This window comes from Panthera uncia, chromosome D1, assembly GCF_023721935.1.
Source record: "Panthera uncia isolate 11264 chromosome D1, Puncia_PCG_1.0, whole genome shotgun sequence".
Lineage (NCBI taxonomy): Eukaryota > Metazoa > Chordata > Mammalia > Carnivora > Felidae > Panthera > Panthera uncia.
The window spans coordinates 5,784,692-5,805,478 of NC_064808.1; the positions used below are offsets into that span (position 1 = coordinate 5,784,692).

Consider the following 20,787-nt stretch of genomic DNA (forward strand, 5'->3'; position numbering starts at 1 on the left):
CACATCCTTTATCCTCCTCTTGGTGCTCATCTACCTTGACCTGGCCGCCACCTCTACCCTCCACCCAAACAATCCCAGACAGAAAAAAGAAGACGCCAACCAAAATCAAAAATAGTGTTATTAATTCTGGTGTCTCTGAAGCACGAAAAAAAAAAAAAAAAAAAAAAAAAAAAAAAAAAAAAAAAAAGAAAAAAAAAAAGAAAGAAAAGAAAAAAAGAAACCACCCTTCCCACATTTCAGCCCCTGGTCCAGGCCAAGGGGCTGCCCCTGCAGGCAGTGCAGGCCCAGGGGCCAAGACAGTCCTGGCCACGGGCTCGAAACGGGACCAGCCCATGGGTTTGACTTCTAGGGCCTGGCTGGGAGGCTGCCTGCCTCAGTTTAGGGAGCCCAGGCCCTCGACTAGGGATGAGAGATCAGGGATCAAGGCCGGAGGTCTGGGCCACTTAGTTCCGGTACGCTGGCTAAGGCAGCCAGAGGTCAGGGTTCAGATGTGGAAGCCAAAGCCACTCAGTTCTGTGGTCCAGTAGAGGGCCAGAGACCAGGGATCCAAGTTACTGAATCCTAGGGCTGGGATCCAGAGGGTACCAGGCCACTCAGTACTGATGCTCCAGCAGGGGCTGGGCAGCCGGGCTCTCACGCTCCTCCGCAGGGGCAGGCCAGTCACCCAGGATCCCAGTGGGTGTGCCACTTTCAGGAGCACTGCTGTCCAAGCAAGGAATGTCCTGGGCTGCTCTGGCGGGCGAGGAGGCATTGGTGCTGATATCCGGGCTGAGGCTGAGGTCTAGGGGCGCCTAAGGGAGGGGAGAGAGGTTGGTGGGAAAGCAGACCCGAGTAGCTCAGGACCCAACCCTTCCACAGGACCCTTACCTGAGATTTGGGGGTGCCTCCTTTGGGGCTCCCTGAGGCTGGCTCTGCCTCAGATCCCCCCAGCCCCTTCCGACCCCCCAGGGTCCACTTCCCGCTGGGACCCTCAGAACTGAGGAGACCGGGGCCAGGGGTTCTTGAGGGCCGGGGACCCTCAGTGGGGGCGGGAGAAGAAGGGGTTGGTCCAGGGAGCCGAGGGGGCGGCCACTGCAGCAGAGGAGGGGGGCGCCCGTCACCAGAGCCGCTCAGGGAAGGCCGAGGGCCCCAGCCTGGACCCGGAGGGAGGGGCTGGTCTCCACTGCCTGTGGGAGACAGATAAGAGGGTAGAGATCTCAGCTAGGCCGTCCTCCTCACCCACCAGTTCGGCCCGGCCTCGCCAGCTCACCTGCTGTGTTCTCAGGTGTGGGGTGTGCCAAGGGGGGGTTATTGCTGAGGGAGCCCAAGCCACCGCCTCCGCCACAGTCCGAGTCATCCACGTTCCCGCCACTGTTGCAGCCGGCGCCACAGCCCTTATGAAGCCTGGGATGGGGGCAGTGGGGAGGGACAGGTTGGCAGGGGGAGGGCCAGCGACCTTGCAGGCACAAGCCCCCGGCTCCAGGACAAGTCACCTAACATCTCTGAGCCCCAGGATCCTGTCTCTAACAGATTTTGCCATCTACTGTGCAGGGTCTTCTAAGAGAGGCGTTAGCAATGGCTCTTAAGGCTAAAGGCCACCTTCAACTCTGGGAGAGCAGGATGAAGTCAGGTCAGCTCTGGGACGGTGTCAGCTCTCGGGGCCCAATCCTGGCTCCAGCACTTCCTCATTCTGAGCCCTAGGAGGAAGTGGCTTCGCCTCGCTGAGCCTCTGCTTCTCACTCCAGGACCTCAGCCCCACGGGCTCGGGGTGGTGTTCTGGGCTCACCTCTCCCAGCTGTGCAGAAGCCAGCGGGCAATGGCACTCAGGCTGACAGGGCCACCCCACAGTGCCCGCAGCTGGGGGTGGCTGCCGGCCAGCGAGGTGGTGAGGGGGGACACATAGATGGGGTAGCCCAGTGGCTGGTCACAGGAAGAATTGATCATGTTGCGGAGGGCCTGCTTGGCGTTCTGGATGCTACCGCGTTCGGGGTTGCGGTTGCGCAAAAACACCAGCTCCTGCTGCTGCCCGGCCCACAGGCCGCGAACGCACTCGCGGTTCACCTGTGGGCGGCCACACACAAGGGTCAGGGGGTCAGTGCCAGGAAGGGGGCCGAGCGGGCACGGGGCGGGAAGGGGCATCCCCACCTTGATGACTCGGAAGCTGAGGTGGCGCCGGTTAAGCATGATGATCTTGTACTCGTCGGAGGCGTCGTCCAGGACGTGACGCAGAGCCAGCAGCGAGGGCGTGTTGCTGAGGATGGCGCTGCGCCAGGCTGGGTCGCCCTCGTGCGAGATGACCAGCCGCTCCTCGTTGGCTGCGATGGCGTCGTACAAGGCGGCGGGCTCCTCATACTCATCTGGGGACGTGAAGTGATCCTGCGGGGTGGACCGGAGGGCGGGGTCAGTGGCCCCGCCCTGGGGAGGGGCTTCACCCCACGCCCCGCCCTGCCTGGGGGCGTGTCCCCTACCTGGTGGAGCTTGAGGGCCATGCGAACTCCAGGCGCCACCACACGATGAAGTAGGTCCATGTCAGCAAAGACCCACTCGTCGCGTGGGGAGGTGATGCGGAAGTCCCCCTTGAACAGGGCGTGCAGGCCGTACAGGAAGGGCTCCAGGCTGTGGAAGAGAAGGCACAGGCGAGCGTGAAGGTTCCTGAGCTCTGGCTCTCCAGGCAGTGGTCAGAGCCGAGACCGCTCTTCCTGCAGGGCCTCAGTTTCCCCAGCCTGACAAGGTCCGTCTCCATCTGGGTCCTTCACGGGGTGGTGAGGAACAGGCATGATCATAACTGGGAGGTGTCTTGCCCACAGAGAGGAGCCACCCTGAAGGAAGGACTGATGTGGTTCCTGGGGGCTTCTGGCCCAGAGCTGTTCGTGGAAGGGGCAGGGGGAGCACAGGAGGCGCGGTCAGGCCTGTGGCACTCACCTGGCAGACATGCTGTGCGAGGCAGTCCCCAAGGCCCGCCGGCCCAGCACGCACAGGCCAAAACACAGCGTGACCAGCGGCGAGTTCCAATCCTGGTCCACGGGCTGCGGCACAAGGACCCCGTCCCCAGAGCCCAGCTCAGGCCAGGACAGGGAATTCGGGGCGGGGGGCAGGGCCCGGGCCAAGGGAGGCTGAGAGCAAGAGGGACTCGCACGGGGAAGGGAGAACCGGTGGGGCGAGGGAGGGAGGCAGCCCCAGGGTCGTGGTGGCCGGACCTGGCTGCGCCGGGAGGCGCAGTACTGGATCCACTCGAGGTGCACCGCGCAGAAGGAGGGCAGTGAGAGGCCGGAGAGGCGGAGGTCATAGTCCTCATCCACGCTCAGTGAGAAGGTGGGGTCCGAGTCGGCGTAGCCCGGCGCCCTCACGGGCCGCAGGGCTGCCGCAATGCCCTCGTGGCTCAGCCACGCCTCCAGCTTCGGTGAGCGGCTGACGTAGTAGATGATGCTCTAGGAGGAGAGGGCAGCCATCAGAGCCGGGGCCGGTGACTGCGGTCATGCCCTAGTCGTGGAAGAGAAAGCACCAGGATGCTCCCTGGGCCATCCACCCTCGGCCCCTCTGAGTTCCCTGAAGCCACGCGGGCAAGTGTGCCCCCCTCTCTTAGGCCAGGAAGCCCCCCTCCTTACACAGCATCGCCTGGAAGGTTCTGCCCTGTGGCAAGTGCTTGTCTGCTTGCTTCAGAAGATCCCTCATTCAAAGAGAGACTGGGGCTTAGACAGCAGACTTGCCTGAGGTTACACAGCAAAGCGGACGGAGCTAGGGGGTTCTAAACTGAACCCCCAGAACTTTCCACACCATGATGCTGTGGGATCCAAATCTCAGAGACCTTGGAAGGTCAGGCTGAGGTAGTGGGGCTGCCTGCAGGCCATGCCCGTAGGTCATGGGTCCCTTTAGGCAGGTGAGATGTGACAGCCACAGGGCTTCCACTCAGAAAAAAAGGCAAAGGCACAGTACCCTGTGCCCAAAGTCGGCGGCTCCTGTACCCCTTAAGTGAATGCTGGTTGCTGAGCAGGTGTTTGGGCAAATGGAGAAGAGCTTCTGGAAGGTAGACAGTCAGGACGGATGGGCAGTGTGTGGCTGGCAGTTGGTAACCAGCAAGGTTACAGGGATTCCATGGGCACCCTGGGATGGAGCCGATCTGGTCCTGTGCCTGGGGACAGGGTGGCCAGTCCGGGGCTGGGGAGGGTGCTGCAGCCGGCCATGAACAGAGGGCACCCAGACAGCAGGACGAGGAATGTCCAGCAGGGTGGCTCCGGTGGGGCACCCTGCCCCGCACACCTGCCACCACGCCGGACTCATCCTTCCGAACTTCACCCCACACCGTCCTTGGCAGAGCACCCCCCAGGTCCTCCGGACACCTGTACCCAGCTCTGACCGCGCCCAGCTTTGGAGGCAGCTGCATCCGTGGCAAGTCAGCTTCCCCGTGGCACATTAAACTTGGCTGGGGTGGAGCTCGTCTCAGCCTGCCAGCCCAAGCCTGGCTAGGTGCCTGGTGCACAGCCCTGAGAAGGCTGCTGTTGGCCTTGAGCTGGGTTTCCGGGAGGCAGCAGGGTGACCTCAGTAAGAGCACTTTTCTGACAATGGGGGCGGGGGGGAGAGGTGGACAGAACTGTGACCCCTGGATGACCTGAAGCTGGGAATGTCCCGGTCTGGACCACAGCCTCCTCCTAGGTGACAGTGAGAGGTGTGAGGCTCACGAGCCCTTCCTTAGAAGTGGATGGGTGGCTAGGAAAAACCACTGAAGAATTACAGTTTCTCTGACGTGTGCTGCAGAAGGGATGTCACTGGAGGCGAGAGGACAGCTGGGAGATGCAGACGCCTGGCCCAGAGATGACCTCAGGTGAGCAGGCCTATCTGGGCCCCAGGAGGCCTCCCCTCCAGACCCCGCGCCAGGAGCCCCAGGGCAGATGTTAAGAGGGCACAAGGGACTGTGGCCAGTGACCACCCTCACCCCACTCCCTCGGTTCCCTTACTCTGGGGGGTCACAAAGCTGCATCATTCCTGCCATCTCACAGAACTCCAGTAATCCCCACTTCTCAAGCGGATAAACCAGACACAGCAAAGGAGGTGACATCGCAGGCTTCCCAGAACCCAGTCCAGGGCTCCTGCTGGACCCCACACCGTGCCTCACAAACCCCACCACCCCCAGCAGGTGCTTGGCACACCCAGACTGAGACAGGGAGGCCCAGGCTTGGGTCTAAGACTGGCTCTGCCACTTTCCTCCTGATCCTGGGGCCTCAAGCTAATCGCCTCCTTCTGCGAGCCAGCTGCCATGGCCGAGACATCAGGACCTCTCTTGAAGGGTATGGTGGGCTTCAGCCAGTTTAGGAGCCTGTCCCTTGGTAAGTACCACCGCTTGGCAGCCACTTCTATGATTATCATTTAACGCCACCATTGGTAGCATTATCGTCCCTCTGTGCTGGTGGGACCTGGGCCAGGGTCCTGGTGGTCTAGAAGACTGGCCTCAGCAACTGCCCTTCCCAGGACCAGCAGCCCAGTGAGGGGACCCATGCACATACTGCCCACTTTCCCCTGATACTGCCCAAGGTGCATCTTCCAGAGGAGGGTGACAGGGAGACCCCCGCCCCCCAGTACCCTACTGCTAGAGCCACACAGGCCACTGAGGCCCCCGAGTCCTGCTGTCCGGTGATGGGTGGCACCTTGGAGGATGCTTAACCTCTCTAAGGCTTCCGCTTCCCTTGGGAAAAACAGGTTCCCGACAATCCAGAAGATGACACTCAGGACGCTCCTGGTCAGTGAGCATTTGCTAGCGGGGACCCCTGCCGCCCAGCCACCCGCCCGACATACCTTGACGTAGTAAGTGATGAGGATCTTGCGGAGGTCAAACACCTGCAGCATGGAGGCGGCGTTATTGTCGCTGATGCTGTAGCCCTCCAGGACGTACTTGCTGGCCGTCACCTCCCAGGCCAGCCAGCGCTGCCCAAAGGCGGCATTGAAGGACAGGACCCGTGGCAGGTGGCCAGGCTCACAGCAGCAGCAGCCCTCATCCTCCTCCACGCCCTCCGTGATGGCCTCTACCTCGCGCTGCTGGCAGTAGGTACCTGGAGGGGGGGGGGGCAGTCAGGGGGTCACCAGGACATCCCGCCTGCCTCTTCCCCAGCCAGCACCCCGGCCTTCGTCATTCCCTGCCCGGGGATGCCGTGTGAGTAAACGTTATTAAATGAACAGATCGACAAATGAACCCTTTCTCTTCCTGACTCCCAGGGGCCACAGCAAAGACCGAAGCTCGGGGGCGCCTGGGTGGCTCAGTCGGTTAAGCGGCCGACTTCGGCTCAGGTCATGATCTTGCGGTCCGTGAGTTCGAGCCCTGCATCGGGCTCTGTACTGACAGCTCAGAGCCTGGAGCCTGTTTCAGATTCTGTGTCTCCTTCTCTCTCTGACCCTCCCCCGTTCATGCTCTGTCTCTGTCTCAAAAATAAATAAAACGTTAAAAAAAAAAAAAACAAAAAAAAAAGACCGAAGCTCACAGAGAAGCGACCTGCTCAAGTTCATGGTGCTCATGAGCTGTGCTTAGAGCCCCTCTGCACCCTCAGGGGCCTTTTCTGAAGCTGACATCCAACATGGACGTCTTCCGAGGGCAAAGAGCTAGCTCACCCACCAGGGGTCATAGGTGGCACCCAACCTGGGCCAAGCCCAAGACCACAGGGCAGGCAGTTGGGAGCGGAAGGGCGATCCCAGAGCTCCGGGCCCAAGCTTGTACGAGTGCAGCCTGTTCAGTCCCTGTGGACCCAGAGTCAGGGCAGGGACACAGCTTGGCCAAAGGAGACCCTGCCGCCTCACCAGTTATACCGGGAAACCCAGGCCCAGGGAGGAAGAGTGCCTTGCTCAAGGTCACCCTGCAAACCAGGGCAGGGATGGACTAGAATCCAGCCCTCACGCGCCATGCAACGCAGCAGCCCGCGTCAGGCCCAGGCCCCGCGGCTCACCCCGGAACTCAAGGCCACGCAGCTGGAAGGTGACGAGGCCATTGCCAACCTCGATGAGGTGCACCAGGGCGTTGAGGTAGTCAGAGGCCAGGACGAAGCAGTCGCCGGGGCCGTAGTTGCCCCAGCGGCCCAGCACCAGGTCCCCACACAGCGTGTGCTGCAGCGAGCGCGTCAAGTGCTCGTAGAAGATGGAGTTGAGGTTGTTGTCGTCAGCGCCTGAGACCCAGGACAGACAGACAAATGGGCAAAATGACAAGTAAGCGAGGCTCCCTCCCCAGGGAGGCCCGGCGGCCCTAAAAGCCCCCAGATGGCCAAGTACACACCTGGGTTCCGATCTAGCTGGGTGACCAGGCGGGTGTTGGAATGATCCACACGTTTAGTGCTGTTCAGAGAGAACGACAACACAGTTGGCTGAGAGGGTGAGGCTGCCCAGGGTTCAGACGATGATTCCCGCCAGCCCACCATCGCGTCCTCTGAGCCCACACCCCTGTTCTCTGGGCAGATGCCATGACAGCCCCACTGCACACGAGACTGAGGCTTCGGGACGTGAGGGGACTCACCTAGGACCACATGGCCAGGAAGCCCAGGGTGTGAGCCCGAGGCTCGGCCTGACTCAGGTTTTGCCCTCATCAGATCACCCATCTGAAGCCCACCGTGCCCGAGCACCTGCAACCTCGCTGTGGCACCCCCCTGCACCCCACCCCGCCTGGGCCCCGAGCTCCTCTCCCTTCCGGGTCCCCTCCGGGTGACCCGCCTGCTCCCGCAGTACTCACTTGTAGTCGCGCTCCCAGAACTTGAGGGGCCGCGCGTAGGACATGATGAAGACGGCACTGCCCAGCAGGGGGTTAAGTGGCGTGGAGAAAAGTGCCGAGAGCAGGGCCTGAACGAACAGCATGGCCGAGTCTGGGCGCAAGTCAAGGAGGTGGCAGGCATACAGGACCCTCCCTGACCTCCCTCACCACTCCTTGACCCCCGTCAACCTGCCCCGTGCCCCCAACCCCCCCCCCCCATCCAAGCCACAGCCCTCCTCGCACACCCCCACCCAGGCAGCGGGCGGCAGGCTGGGTACGTGGCACGGCAAAGGGCTGGGCAAAAGCGTGGAAAGCCGAGCCCCAGGTGATCTGCCAGGGCGCGATGTAGGTCAGCACAAAACGCAGCTTGTACAGCAGGTCCCACAGCTGGCAGGGTCGGAGAGGGGAGAAGTGAAAGATACACAGGTCACTCACAGAGGTGGGGTCTATCAAGTACCCATTCACAGCCTCGAGCCTACCCCAGTGGCTGCCCACGTGCGAGTCAAGCTCAAGATCACTCCCGGCCCTTTCTCCCTGGACCTGGCTCAAAGTATCCGTTACCGTTAGCAAACCCTCTACGGGAGCATTAGCCATCTATTTGCAGGACCACCCTGGGAGCTTCCTATTGCTGTCCCATTTCACAGATCGGAAAGGTGAGGTTCAGAAAAGGTAGGGCAGGCAAATGACTCGCTCAGGCCATCAGTCAGTGATGAGGCTGGGCCTCAACCATGATACTGAGAGTCAAGAGACAGTCACAGGCCCCACCCTCAGAAGGGGATACAGTTTGGATCCCTACCACTCTGGGCCAGACCAGAAAACCAGACCAGAACACCCATGTAAAAGAAAAAGGCTCAGGGTTATGCTGGGATCTTTGCTGGGATCCCAGGGCTATGAAGGTACCACTACAGGCTTCCAGTATAGTGCCGAGGAATGGTTCTTTGTTCACAGTGATCCCCTCCCCCAACCCCTGGTCAGGGGATCCCACAGCCTGGCAGAGCAGTCTGGATATACCCAGGCCCCAGGGGCTTCTGAAACTCAGCTCTTAACTGCTCCCCAGGGCTGTGGCTGGCAGAGGGGCAGAGCTCAGAGGCTGGTATCTAGAGGACAAGGCCAAGTCTGAACTGCCTTAACTGCTTATAAGGAAAGTGACCACATACCATGATTCAGAGAACAGGCAGCCAAGTGAGACAGACCTGGATTCAAGTCCTGGCTGGCTACCAATTCTCTGGGGGACCTGAGGCAAGTCACTTCAGCCCTTTAAACCAGTTTCCTCCGTGCCCCTGGATTAACTGCTGCGAAGGCCCACGGTGGGGCTGATGTGGAACAGCAGCTGCGAGGGCCGCAGGCCCCTGGGGGAGTTCTCCCCGCCACCCCGTTCCCGCTGCACAGCCCAGAGACTGCAACATGAGCACCTCACCTTGCTGCAGAGCAGAGACATGAGGAAGTAGTCAAGCAAAAAGCCCTGGGAGAGGCGTGGGTAGTCGAAGTGGAAGAGCAGAACAGTGAAGGCCAAGGTCAGGTACTGCTGGGGCGGGCAGCAGAAGGCTGAGCGCAACAGCTTCAGCCCAGCCACGGTCATCAGCAGCGCCCGGCAGCTGTAGATGAGAAGCAGGCATCATGTGCCAGGCAGGGCTCAGGAGGCAGAAGAGATGGCTGCCCATCCCTCCCCGGCCCTGGCCTGGGCGCCGCTGGGCTGGGCCCTGCTCTTTTGGGCTGGTGACTCTCAGCCTCTGCTCTCCAAAGGGGTCGCCCTTTTTAGACACATCTGGGAGACACGTTTGTTTTCCAAGAGGCAACTGTCTCAGCAGAAAGGGTCAGAAGCCCGAATCCTGCTTTAGTTGGCTGGGCAGCGGAGGCAGGTTTTCATTCCCTCTGTGGGCTTCAGCATCCCACGTGTCACGTGGGAACGCAAGTGGTGGGATGGTGGGGGCGGGGCAGTCCTCACTAGAGGCAGAACTTGTCCGGGTGGCTGACGACAGCATGGGCGTCCACCGTGAGGGCATTGAGCACCACGGCGGGGTAGATGAGGTACTTCTCGATGCACTGCAGGCTGGCATACAGCTTCTCAAACCACATCACCTGGGCAGCGCCTGCGAGAGAAGGCAGGACTGTTGACTCTGTGTGTTCCCCTCTTACCGCAGGGCCAAGTCAGGTGCGCTCCCAGAGGGAACCTGGAGGGAGGGCAAACCAGGGGACATGGCTCTCCAGGTGCCTAGAAGCTTTGTGGCAGCTCAAATGAGGGCAATGAGGCCCGGACAGGGCACATCAGGGGCCCAGGGCACACTCTTTGCCTGTTCTGCTGTCTGAAAACAAATGGAATGAGGCCATCCAACATGCCCACTGGAGCCACGGCAGGCTGGGTGAGGCCCCTATGCGCTGTGACCTTGAGCTGCAGGGCCCTTCGTAAGGGGCCACTGCCACCTGGCTTGAGCTGATCATCGTCACGCGGGGATGGGCAAAATCTTTTATCACTGAAGTAAAACAGGGCACGTGGAACTTTGCATAACAAAACCAGATGATTAAACAGAGACTTAAAGGTGTTTTTATCACAGGGCTCAAATGAAAATCAGCCAGGCAGACCTGGTCTACTGGAAACTAATCTGTGATCCCAGACGACAGATCCCTTTAGAGCCTTGGAATTCTACTTCCTCCATCTCCTCAGAGAAAGCAAAAGAGGCGGGAAAAGGGCAGGGCAGGCAGGGTGAGAGCAAAGCAGGGGCCAAGCTGGGGCACAGCAGGCAGGAGAAGGCAGGCAGGGCCCTCGAAGGGGCTGCAGGGTCAGCGCGGTCAGGACAGCCTGGGGGGAGGCTGCCCCCTGCCGGCAGGCTGCAGGTCAACCAGGAAATCAGGGCAGGAGGGGCGGAGGGGTGGGGGCAGGCACTCACCTCGAACTTCATACTGGCTGTACTCCAACGGCTTCAGCACAGGCTGCGACAGGCAGAACCAGGGCAGCTGTTTGCGGAGTTGCGGCAGCAGGTAATGCGTGAAGAAGCCCACGGCCCCAGCCAGTGCGTACAGTACGAACCCCAGCACCGACTGCAGGAGGGAGAGGCCAGAGGCTCAGCCAAGGGGAGCAGGCCAAGGAGCCAAGGGGGCCTGGGCACGGGCTGGGCAGGGGCAGAGAAAGACACGAGGCCATGGCTGCCCAGGGCCCTCAGGTGGAGGAGGCTCCGGCAAAGACCCAGGGGACAGGGGTGGCCCATGCCACACGAACCTTCAGGGCGATGAAGACGGTGCTGGCGCTGATGGCAAAGGTGAGCACGGCGATCACCACACACATCACCAGGTCAGAGTGCAGGACCTCACGCTGCAGGGCCGGGAAACACCAGCGTGGGTGCCCGCCGCCCGGGGGGCTGACCACACCCTGTCAGCTCCCCACCCCAAGACTAGAACCCCACACTCCAGCCCCTCACCACCGACTGGCGCATCTTGTCTGGCAGTGGGTCTGGGGGCTCGGCCCGAGCCGTCTCCAAGCTCCGCTCCTCCAGCTCGGGGAAGAGCTTGCTCCGAATCAGAGACCTGGGGTGGGTGAGAAGAGGCAGAGGCCCGGGTCTGCAGAGGCCACGCTCCTGCCGCAGGCACCAGGGTCGGTTGGGGCCAGGCACGTGCACGGAACCCCCCCGCCCCCGCAACCCTTGCCATGCACGGACACACACGCAGACACACACATGCGCACGGACAGGCACGTGCAGGCACCCACCAGAGCACGGTGGGGTCACTGCTCTGACGGCTCAGGTGGTAGGACAGGGCCACCAGGAGGCCACAGAAGACCGAGAAGAGGACAGGGACGTGCTGCTCCGGCCAAGGAGTCTGGGGAGAGAACCCATGCTGGTCAGGGGAGGCAGGGTAAGCGGGGGGGGGGGGGGGGGAGGGGAGGATCCACCGCCCCCTCCCCCTGCCCCGGGAGAAGCCACTGCTGAGCCCAATTCACAGTCCTGCCCCAACAACACCCCTGGGCCTCAGCATGCCCCCCACCCCACAGGTCATCCCTACCTTGATGGCCCCAAGGCAGAAGCCGTAGAGCAGGGCAGCAGCCAACAGGCTGCGGGAGAGGCTAAAGACGGCAGTGAGCGGGCTGGTGGCGGCTGTCAGGTGAGAAACAGCAGGTAAGGCCCGACTGCTACCTGCTGCTGCCCCACCTCACCCGCACCCCACTGCCCCTCGATTCTCACAGGCTAACCTCCCTGGGACCCATCGCTAGCCCATTGTTCTCTGCTCCTCGAGCCCTGAGAGGCCTTCAGGGCTTCTGGCGTTCTTGGGTTTAAACCACTTGTTTGGGGAGGGGAGGAAGCAGGGGGAGGTGACGGGCTCTTGATCCACACCTACAGATACCCACAGTATAGACACAGGAGAAGACTCAGCAAAAGGCTGGAGCCACACACCCAACCCAAGGCCCCTCCTGGGCCCCACACTGCCTCCCGACACGCAAGCCACCTATGGGCCCCTTACCTGTACCCCCAAAGCCGTGCATATCTATCTGCTCCAGCAGGTACATGAGGCAAGTGTTGACCTGGGGCAGGAGGCCCAGGAGGAAGACGAACGGGAAGCACAAGGTGAACACTGCCAGGGAGGGAAAGCAAAGGCCCGGCCGGTCAGCCTGCAGGCCACCCCTTGGCCCACCGTTGGGGCCTCACTCCCCTGAGTCACCTCAAGGCTGCCCAATCTCACCAGTGGCCACGTCCCGGGCACAGAAGAAGAAGGAGGCGGAGAAGAGCGTGAGGCCGTACAGGGAGACGGGTGGGAAGGGCTGAGCTGAGCCCAGGGCGTCCAGCAGCCAGATGAGCAGACAGCAGATACAGAAGTAGACGGGCCGGCTATATGCAATCACCCAGTTGTGGCCCTGGGGAGTGGGACTGTGAGGGGCCAGGCCTCCCCCACTGACCACCCCGCACACATGTGCGCACACACACGCACATGCTCACGTGCCCTACCCGTGGCCCTGGATCTAAGACAGAAAGCCTGGCAGGGTGAGGGCAGCAGGACTGAGAATCTGAGGCCATACGGGTGGTGAGGGAGCCCTGCCCCTCCCAGACCCCTGCACACCTGGTCTCAGCCCCTGCCAGCCCCACATTTGAGCACCCTCGGGAAAGCACTCTACTCACGTGCATGGGAGATGCCGCATCAGGCTGGACACTCTGGAAAAAGACAGGAGCTACATTCGCAACAGAAGCCAGAGCCCAGGACCCGCTTGGTTCCACCACTGGCTGTCAGGAGTAACCAGGGCAGGATCCTAAACTGTCCTGAGCCTTGGTTCTCTCATTTGTAAGGCAAGGGGCTGGTTACAGGGAATCTCAAGCGTCTTATCTGCTTTCCAGCTCACACCCCTCAAAATGGATTATGGGAAAGGAGGCATGTGGAAAGAGGTGGGGCGGCGGGGGGGGGAGGGAAGGGAGGTGGCCCGGGGAGTAAGGACTGACCTTCAGCAGGGAATACTGGCAGGAGGCAATGACCAAGCAGAACTGGAAGACCCAGATATCCGTGAAGAAGCCCTTAAGCAGCAGCAGGTAGCCCAAGAAGGCAACGAGGCTGCTCAGGCCTACGCCGAGTATGTTCTCCACCAGCCCCCGAGTCCTGGAGAGACAGCAAGGTCAGGGCACACCCAACTCCTTACCGGCTAGGGGGGCAAAAGTGGGTGGAGCACAGAGGACAGGACCCAGCCACAAAGGCCCACGTTTGTGCCTGTGCCCGCGCCACCCCCTCATCCTCTGAATGTCGGAATCTATACCTCTCAGGGATGGAGGCCAGTTCGCACCTCTTCTAGGAAGCCACCCCATTGCTAACCTGAATCCCAATCTCCGTCCCTTCTAGACCCTGTAGGCTCCAAGTGCCACCGCTCCGGGGACTGCCTGTCTCTAGCCTACACGTGCCATGCACACAGGCAGTGCCCCACAAACACTGGCTGCAGTGCCGGGAGGAAATCCAGACCATGGAAGCCAGGACACGGGCTCTTAGGCCCAAGTCATCCATGCAGACAAGAGAAGTCACTTGACTTTTCTATCTGACTTCCTGGGCCTCAGTTACCCCTGAGAAATGGGAAAGCTGAGACAAAGAGTTTGCGAGCTTTTTTTAGACCGTGGGCCTCTATTCAATAAAATCTAAAATAGAAACAGATATAAACAAGAGACCGGACAAGAATGATTTGTCTTGAGTGGAGCTTTGGGACAGAGGAGTAACTAAAGCACCATCCGCTTGGCCACCCCTTCACCCCTTCACGCTCCAAAAGGACCTAGCAGAACCCCACTCCAGCCCTTGACACACCTTCAGTGACCCCCAGCAACGGTTAAGCTTCCTGCTGCCGTGATGGCCTCCATATGTTCATAGGGTTCAGAAGGCCGGGGGGCCAGGGGCCGGGGGCCGAGGCGGGTGAGCACTCACCGGTCCAGGAGGGCCAGGAGGGCCAGCCGCTCATAGCGCACAGACGTCCAGCGGCCAGGAAGAAGCCAGTACTTGTAGCTGTGCTGGGCACGAGGTGGTGCCTCCTCCATCAGCGTCTGCTCCTGGGATTCGTGCAGGGAGTCCTGGTCCAGCAGGTCAAACTGCGGTCCCCACAGCCGCAGCCATCAGCCCCTCGCCCCCCACACGGTCCACTGCCACCATCCCCCTGCCCGGTGCACACTGGCTGGTCAGCCGTTTCCTCCAGCACAGAGTCCCCGCCATCGAGCAGCCCTGTGGCCTGTCCTGACGCTCCATCACAAAGGCCCGATCCTCTCTCCGGGTTCCTAGGACTCAATGGCTCAATGGCTGCTGGGGACCCGCCGGGGCTGCTGCGGGCCACAGTCACCAGTACCGTCCGTGTCTGTCTTCCCCGCTCAGGCAGCCTCTCCCACCTCTTCCTGGGCTCGGTGAAATCCACACTTGGGACGCAGTGCAATGCTACCCTCCTCCTGGACAGTGCCATCAGGCTCACTCTGACCATCCTATCCCAGAGCACACAGGGAACCGGCCCTGATGACAGGCCTGGGTGCCAATGCCAGTACTGTGAGGCCCCGGGCAAATACCTAATCTCTTTGGATTTCTTGCATCTTTCGTTCAACACATACTCATGGGGCACAACTATAGGCCTCGCCCTGGGCCTTAGGGATACAATGCAGAGCCAAAGATGCACAGCCCCTACCTCTGGATGTGGCCATCAGCTGTCTCAGGACCGTGGTGCCTAACCCGTGTGACAAGTAAGGAGAATAAATGCACCAGAAAGGGACACGTGGGGCTTCTGGGCACTGCATATGCTGTTTGTGACCCTGAGTGTTAGATGAGTGGGTGCTCCTTTCATGACTGTTCTCTAAACTCTGACTCTGACTTTGAAGCATCTTTAATGCTTCTACCGTTATTAGACAGATCCTGTAAACTGTTGTCCAAATTGGGGTACTTTTGGGAGTGAGATGGGAGCCCGTGAATAGCCCCGCTAAGGCAACAAGCACGAACAGAGTGCCCCGTGCTATGCGGTGCACCTGGGCCCAGCACAGGGAGCAGCACAGCCAAGTACGTGGAAGAAAGCGCCTCTTCCCCAGGTATCACGGTCGACACTCGTCATCCCCACTTAGTAGGGGCCCCTCTGGGATAAAGGAGATACCCTAGACACGCCTGTTGAATAAGCAAATAAACAACTCCTTGGGCCCCAGAGATCCAGAGAGCCTGCACGCCCAGTGTCAGCCATCAAAGGTCAGGACGGACACCTCAGGGCCCCCAGGAGCCCTTACTTGGAACGGCTCGTCCCTCCTGCTACCTGGGCAAGTGCTCAGTGACCTGCCCCCCCCCCCCACTGCCCCTCCCGCAGGTCCTTCCCTGACCGCTGGCTCCTCACCTCTGGGATCTCCAGGGGCACGCGGCGCACCTGCATACCCTGCAGAACCACTGGCCTTGGCTGCAGCAGGTTCAGGCCACCTGCCGCCTCAGGGACATCAGCCGAATGGAAACTGGAGGAGTGTGAGTGGCGGTCCCTGTGGGAACAGCAGCCATGAAGGTTAGGCCACTGGAGAGCCCTGGGACAGCGGGGGCATTGAGGCCAAAGTCAGGCCACAACTGGGGCCTTGCAACAGGGGGTTGCTCAGATACAGAATACAGGAAACAGGTGGCAGAAAGATCTCCCTCCCAGGCCCTGGTTCCTAGAAGCCTCCTGCCTAGAGATGTCGTGTTCCTACAGCGTAAGCACCCCTATAGGCCTGCCCTTTGCCACTCTCCACCCTCTTCTCCTAGAGATTCTGAGCTGCCCCTGCCCCAGCCCAGGGAAGAGAGAATATCCCTAGAAACATCGGCCCAACAGGCTGCCGGCCGGGCGAGCCCAAGCTTGGAGACTCACCAAGCTCCATTGGCTGCCTGCTCCCCCTGTTGCCCCACAGGGTTCTCGTAGCCGCCTCCAGCCAGGCCAAAGGTGTAGGAACGCCGCACGCCTGGGGCAAGGGTATGGGACACAAAGCAGCAGATCAGGGACAGGAGCACCCAGGCCTGACCCACGTGGACCGTCATGCAAGGAAGAACCGCGTGCTACATCCTCCTGGGTGGCAGCCCAGCCCCTAGGGACCATGAGCTGGAGAGGAGAGAGACCGCGGGTCAGCTCGCCCTGGGTTTGGGATTCTCTCCCGCCACTTGCTCAGCTGTGACTTCAGTCTGTGTCTCAGCCTCCTTAGCAGCAGGGCAAGGATTACGAGGCTACCCCGTGCCTCGGGGCGGCTGCAAGTCTGAGGTCAGGCAGCACAGGTAAAGCGGTCGGTCACCACGGGGCTGAGGGCGCGGTACGTGCCCGACAGAGCAAGCGCTGCTGCGAGGACTACGAAAACCCCCGCGTGAGGGCCAGGGGGTGTGGGGTCAGCCGGGCTCAGGGGCTCGGCCGCTGGACTCGGGGGAGGGGCTCACCGCTCTCGTCGTAGAAGTAGTGCACGGCGCCCTCGGAGGTGTCATCAAAGGTGCAGGCCTCGTGAACGGTGGCGCCGGCCCGGGTGAGCAGCAGCGAGGAAGCAAAGTGCAGGGCGGAGGGCAGCGTCAGCGCCCGGGAGTGAGAGGCGGCCCGGCCCCGCTGAGCTTCCTGCAGGCTGCTGAAGAGGGGGGTCGGCCCACGGGTCAGCGCCACTTAGAGCCACGGGCCCCCACCGCCCCTCCAACCAGCCAGCAGGGGCTCACCTGGGCGGCGAGCCCATAACAGAGGCTGGAGGGGTGGGGTTGCTTCCCGCATTGTGGCGCCTGCGGATCGCCTGAGTGCGCCTCACACTGCTTGTGCGGTCCCGCTTGCCGGTCTCCTCGGCCGCTGCCCAGAGAGAGGCCCCAAGCGTAAGCGACACGGGCTTGGACACGTTGGGGGGGAGTGCGGGGCGGGGGGGCGGGGGAGCAGGCAGCAGCTGCTCCTGCACGGAGCTAAGTGTCAGGCCTCATTCAACTCCGTCCTGCCTCTGGGGCCTAGCCAGGTCACCTAACCACACTTGTGCCTCAGTTTCCACGCTTGGAAATGAAGATAGGACCTTGCCCTGCCCCACTGGCGGCCCAGGACAACGAATGCAGATGCTGAGGATCCTCGACGGCCGGAGGCTTTGTACTAACTGCCAAGATCTGGAGCCAGGTGTCTGAGGTCTCTCGGCCCTGCTCAGCTGAGGGGTTCAGCAGACGCCTCTCACTCACTCAGTCCACCTCCACCTGCTCCCTGAGACAGAGGCTGAGCTGACTCTGACCAGCTCCTCTGCAGCCTGGCCCTTGTCCAAACCCAAGCCCGTAGCTAGCTCGTCTCCCCACCCCACCCCCAGCAGAGCGGGCACTCACCTCCCCCCACAGCACCTTCCTCTTGCAGCTCCCCCCGCCAGCCGGGCTGGTTGGCGGCAGGTCCCCTGTGGGCCTCAGCAGGCAGCAGAGCGGGCTCCCCAGCAGCCAGCTCCACCCCCGCCTGGGCCTCCAGCTCAGCCTTGGAGCCAGCCAGGGGGGCCCTGAGGACATCGCCCCCTGCCCCATCCATGCTCAGCACTCGGGCATGCGTTTTGGCGCTGGCGGTACTAGGCGTCCGCTGGGTCCCATAGGGCCGCTTGGGGGGCACAGCCGTCCCCTCCTCAGCCCCATGGGGGGCCCGTCGCTTCCGGGGTCTCCCTGCTGCACCACGGGAGCTCTCGGGGGAATAGCAGGAAGTAGAAGAAGAGCTGTCGGTACTGTAGCGGCGCTGAGATCGGAGGCTGGAGGCCGGGCTCAGTTCGCTGCCCTCGCTGGTGTCTTCGTCCTCAAAGAAGCCCCCGCCTTCAAGCAGGGGCCGCCGAGGGGCACGGCCAGGTGGGGAGTGTCTTCGCATGGGTGGCCGCCGTTTGCTGGGCCGCAACAAGGCCAAGTCCTTGGGCCGCACGACCAGGAGCGGCTCGGCTGGGCCCGGTGGCGTCCCTGCTCCTATGACCGTGTCAAAGGAACGCAGGGTGTCATCTGAGGGGACTCCAGCATCTGGTGACGCAGGCAGCTCAGCCTCAGAGGGTGGGTCTGTGTCGCTGCCCTCCGGGGCTTGCCCCCCAGGGGGGCTGTCCAGGTGGGTGGAGTTGGTTTTCTCACTCTTGAAGCTGCTCAGCGTCTCCCTGTCAGTGCCACTGAAGCAGGAATCCGAGGAGCCGGCTTTCTGGGGTGTGGGCTCCCCAGAGCCCCGCCTGTCCAGGGGCTGGTAGCCGCCTGCTGCCCGGCGTTGTTCCCGTCGACTGCTGGTCCTCACCAGGGCCCGGTCAGGCCGGGTCAGGGTCAGGAAGCTCTTGCTCAGCTCCTGGCTGAGGCTCCCCTTCAGAAGGGGGCTCATGGGAGTATCGGCCACACTGCTCCCCCTCCAGGGGGCTCCATCCCCAGCCAGGGGAGAACGTTCTGAAGAGTCTGTGCTGGGGAGAGAGGGGTCTGGGGCAGCCCCCGGGGGTGTCTGGGGAAGGTCTCCAACTATCAGAGAAAAGGAAGACAGAAAGTGAGGGAAGGGCATGCTGAAAAAGGAACCGGTCGCTAAGAGGGTCCTCAGGCCGCTGCTTCCCCAGAGCCCAGCGGGGGCAGGACAATGAGGAGGCCCCAACCTGACGGACAAAGAGAGCCCCGGAGAAACAAAACTTGGGGTGACTCAAAGACAAGTCAGCTCGTCCTCCCCCCGCTGCCAAGTCCCTGCCCTATCATGCCCACTCACTCAGTTTCTCCTGTGAGCTTAACTTCAGCATCTCTCGATCAGCCGAGGTCACGATCACGTTGTTGCTGCCCTGCTCCCGAACCAGCTCCTTGATGTCTGCGACCATGGCCCCACAGGTGTCAGCAGGACTTCAAGGCACCGGTGTGCCATCCCGTTCCACACCACCAAACTCAGCCCTGAGCAGGAGCCACCTACCTCTGAGGGGCCCGGAGTCCTCCATCCGGGGCAGCAGCTCCTAGGCACACAGACAAACAAATGAAGGAACACGCCGGGTAAAACGAAGGTTCAGGACAAAGCTACAGTGGAGTCGGGCTCCCAAGAGAGAAGTGGGACAGACTGACGCTACGGACCACTCACCGAGACCTGATTGAAGCCAAACACGGAATGCTGGGAGCTACAGCGTACCGGCGGTGTAGAACTCACTTTCCGAAACACTGTCATCTCCACTCCGGGGTCCCTAGCAGAGAAGAAAAACATCAGCTTTCAGCTGACCTCCCCTCTTCCCATTGTACTTCCTCCACCATCCCCGGCACTCCTCTCTTCTCCAGGGTCCTCTCGAAGGTCTGGGGCTGACCGCAGAGCTAGCACTCAACTGCTCACGGAGCCAATGTCCCCTAAGCCCCCAAACCTTAAGGCCAGGCACCAGGACCCCTCAATTCCCAACGCAACCCCTACCCCACCAACCTGGGCAAACTGCTGTCCCCCTGTGCAGGCTCTTCTTCCGGCTCCCCCATGGTAGAGTTGCGCTTCTCCACGATCTCGCCCTGGTCGAACATAGCATGCAGCCGATAGTTCACAGTCTTGATAGTAGCGAACATGACAGCCACCACAAGGCAGTACACACCGGCCACCATCAAGCTGGGGGGCAGGACCTGGAGATGGCAGCAAGTCAGGCTCCTCTTTATACAGCCCCGGCCCCATGGGGCAGGCCTACCGCCACAGTCAGAGCCGGGATTCACAAATTCACAAGACTTCATCGCCCATCCCTTGCTACAACTGGTACCGAGACCTTGTCGAGGAGCTCGGTCCTCTAACCGGAGTCAGATTAAGTGAGGGGCTCAAGGTCACCCAGCCCAACAAAAGAATACTTTGGCCACTCTTCCACCTACCCCAAACGCTGCAGTGAATCCTCTCCACACCCCAAGTGCCCAAGGCACAGCCCGGAATCCCTACCAGGTTGGCACCCCTCCCTGACATCCACCCTCCCTTTCCCCGCGAGAGTCACAGGTGGCGGCAGCATCTCACCATGTACAGCAAGAAGGGAAAGGTGAGCAGGAAGATCCAGACATAAAGGTGGAAGCAGTTGGAGAAGGTGCTCTGGTGCGGGTCGAAGAACCAACCGCCGGTGAGCGAGGCCCACACCCCCTGGCGCAGGATCTGCAATACCTGCGACCCCATGGCCCCGCCGCTGATGCGCGCGCCCCCCTCCCGGGACCCTCATGGGGGCGGCCGCCGGCCCATGCCCCGCCTGGCGCCCGAGGGCCCCGGGGCCCGGCCTCGAGCTCACGCCATGGCCTCCCCCAGCGGGGGAGAGGGGTCGCCCGGGCAAGGGGGCGGGCAGGGGGCGGGGCCGGCCGGAGCAGTCAGCGGAGCGAGGCCTGGGCGCGGGGGTGGAGCTTCATCAGGGGCGGGGTCCAGGCCCCCACCCCCGGCCCAGAACTGTTCCGAGGGGCCGATCCGGTAGGCAGGCGCGGGGCACGGGCCGGGCACCCGTCGGCGGCATCCAGAGATGGGCGTGGAGTGGGTGCTCCGGGGGTGCAGACGACGGCTCCCTCGGCTCTGGCCCGGGGAGAGCCCCGGGACCCTGAGGTCCACTTCCGGGGTTACAGGTCACTCTCTTCGGGCTCCGCGCTCGCCCGGCTACTGCAGGAGCCGGCCCAAGGGGGAGGCCGGAAGGAACCGCGAGCCGCCAGCCAACAGTGGCGCATGCGTGCGACGGGCCTAGTTGAGACCCGGAAAAGGAAAACCTGACGGCAGGAAACCC

General features: G+C 61.9%; 1 protein-coding gene across 7 annotated transcripts; it reads right to left on the minus strand.

Annotated features, from left to right (window-relative positions):
* Positions 1 to 100: 100 nt before the first annotated feature.
* PCNX3 (pecanex 3) lies at positions 101 to 20,548 on the minus strand. 7 transcript variants are annotated; one of them, XM_049616238.1, is made up of 35 exons: positions 20,049 to 20,548; positions 19,488 to 19,675; positions 19,161 to 19,260; positions 18,999 to 19,038; positions 18,804 to 18,899; positions 17,441 to 18,568; positions 16,811 to 16,934; positions 16,547 to 16,725; positions 15,993 to 16,083; positions 15,498 to 15,633; positions 14,072 to 14,193; positions 13,114 to 13,267; positions 12,799 to 12,831; positions 12,365 to 12,536; positions 12,146 to 12,256; positions 11,690 to 11,781; positions 11,397 to 11,506; positions 11,110 to 11,215; positions 10,911 to 11,003; positions 10,582 to 10,732; positions 9,642 to 9,786; positions 9,114 to 9,291; positions 7,975 to 8,083; positions 7,679 to 7,808; positions 7,229 to 7,287; positions 6,906 to 7,121; positions 5,767 to 6,020; positions 3,177 to 3,407; positions 2,902 to 3,005; positions 2,448 to 2,595; positions 2,125 to 2,355; positions 1,766 to 2,040; positions 1,250 to 1,383; positions 868 to 1,166; positions 101 to 791 (listed from the first exon to the last, which is right to left on the minus strand). In XM_049616238.1, exons 1-35 carry the CDS (start codon positions 20,199 to 20,201, stop codon positions 594 to 596), a joined length of 6,090 nt encoding a protein of 2,029 aa, XP_049472195.1. In that variant the 5' UTR covers positions 20,202 to 20,548; the 3' UTR covers positions 101 to 593. The 7 variants fall into 7 exon arrangements, 6 of the variants coding, with proteins under 6 accessions (XP_049472195.1, XP_049472193.1, XP_049472189.1 ...); XM_049616236.1 differs by having other exon boundaries at positions 14,072 to 14,232; XM_049616232.1 differs by having other exon boundaries at positions 2,902 to 3,407; positions 14,072 to 14,232; positions 16,547 to 16,722.
* Between the last annotated feature and the right edge of the window lie 239 nt (positions 20,549 to 20,787).

Coding starts and splice junctions, on each gene's coding strand:
- PCNX3 (XM_049616231.1), bottom strand. CDS start 20,201: ATGGGGTCGCAGGTATTGCAGATCCTGCGCCAGGGGGTGTGGGCCTCG. Junction 18,569..18,803: donor AAGCTCACAGGAGAAACTGA/GTGAGTGGGCAT, acceptor TTTCTCTGATAG/TTGGAGACCTTCCCCAGACA. Junction 16,084..16,546: donor CTACTTCTACGACGAGAGCG/GTGAGCCCCTCC, acceptor CCCTTGCCCCAG/GCGTGCGGCGTTCCTACACC.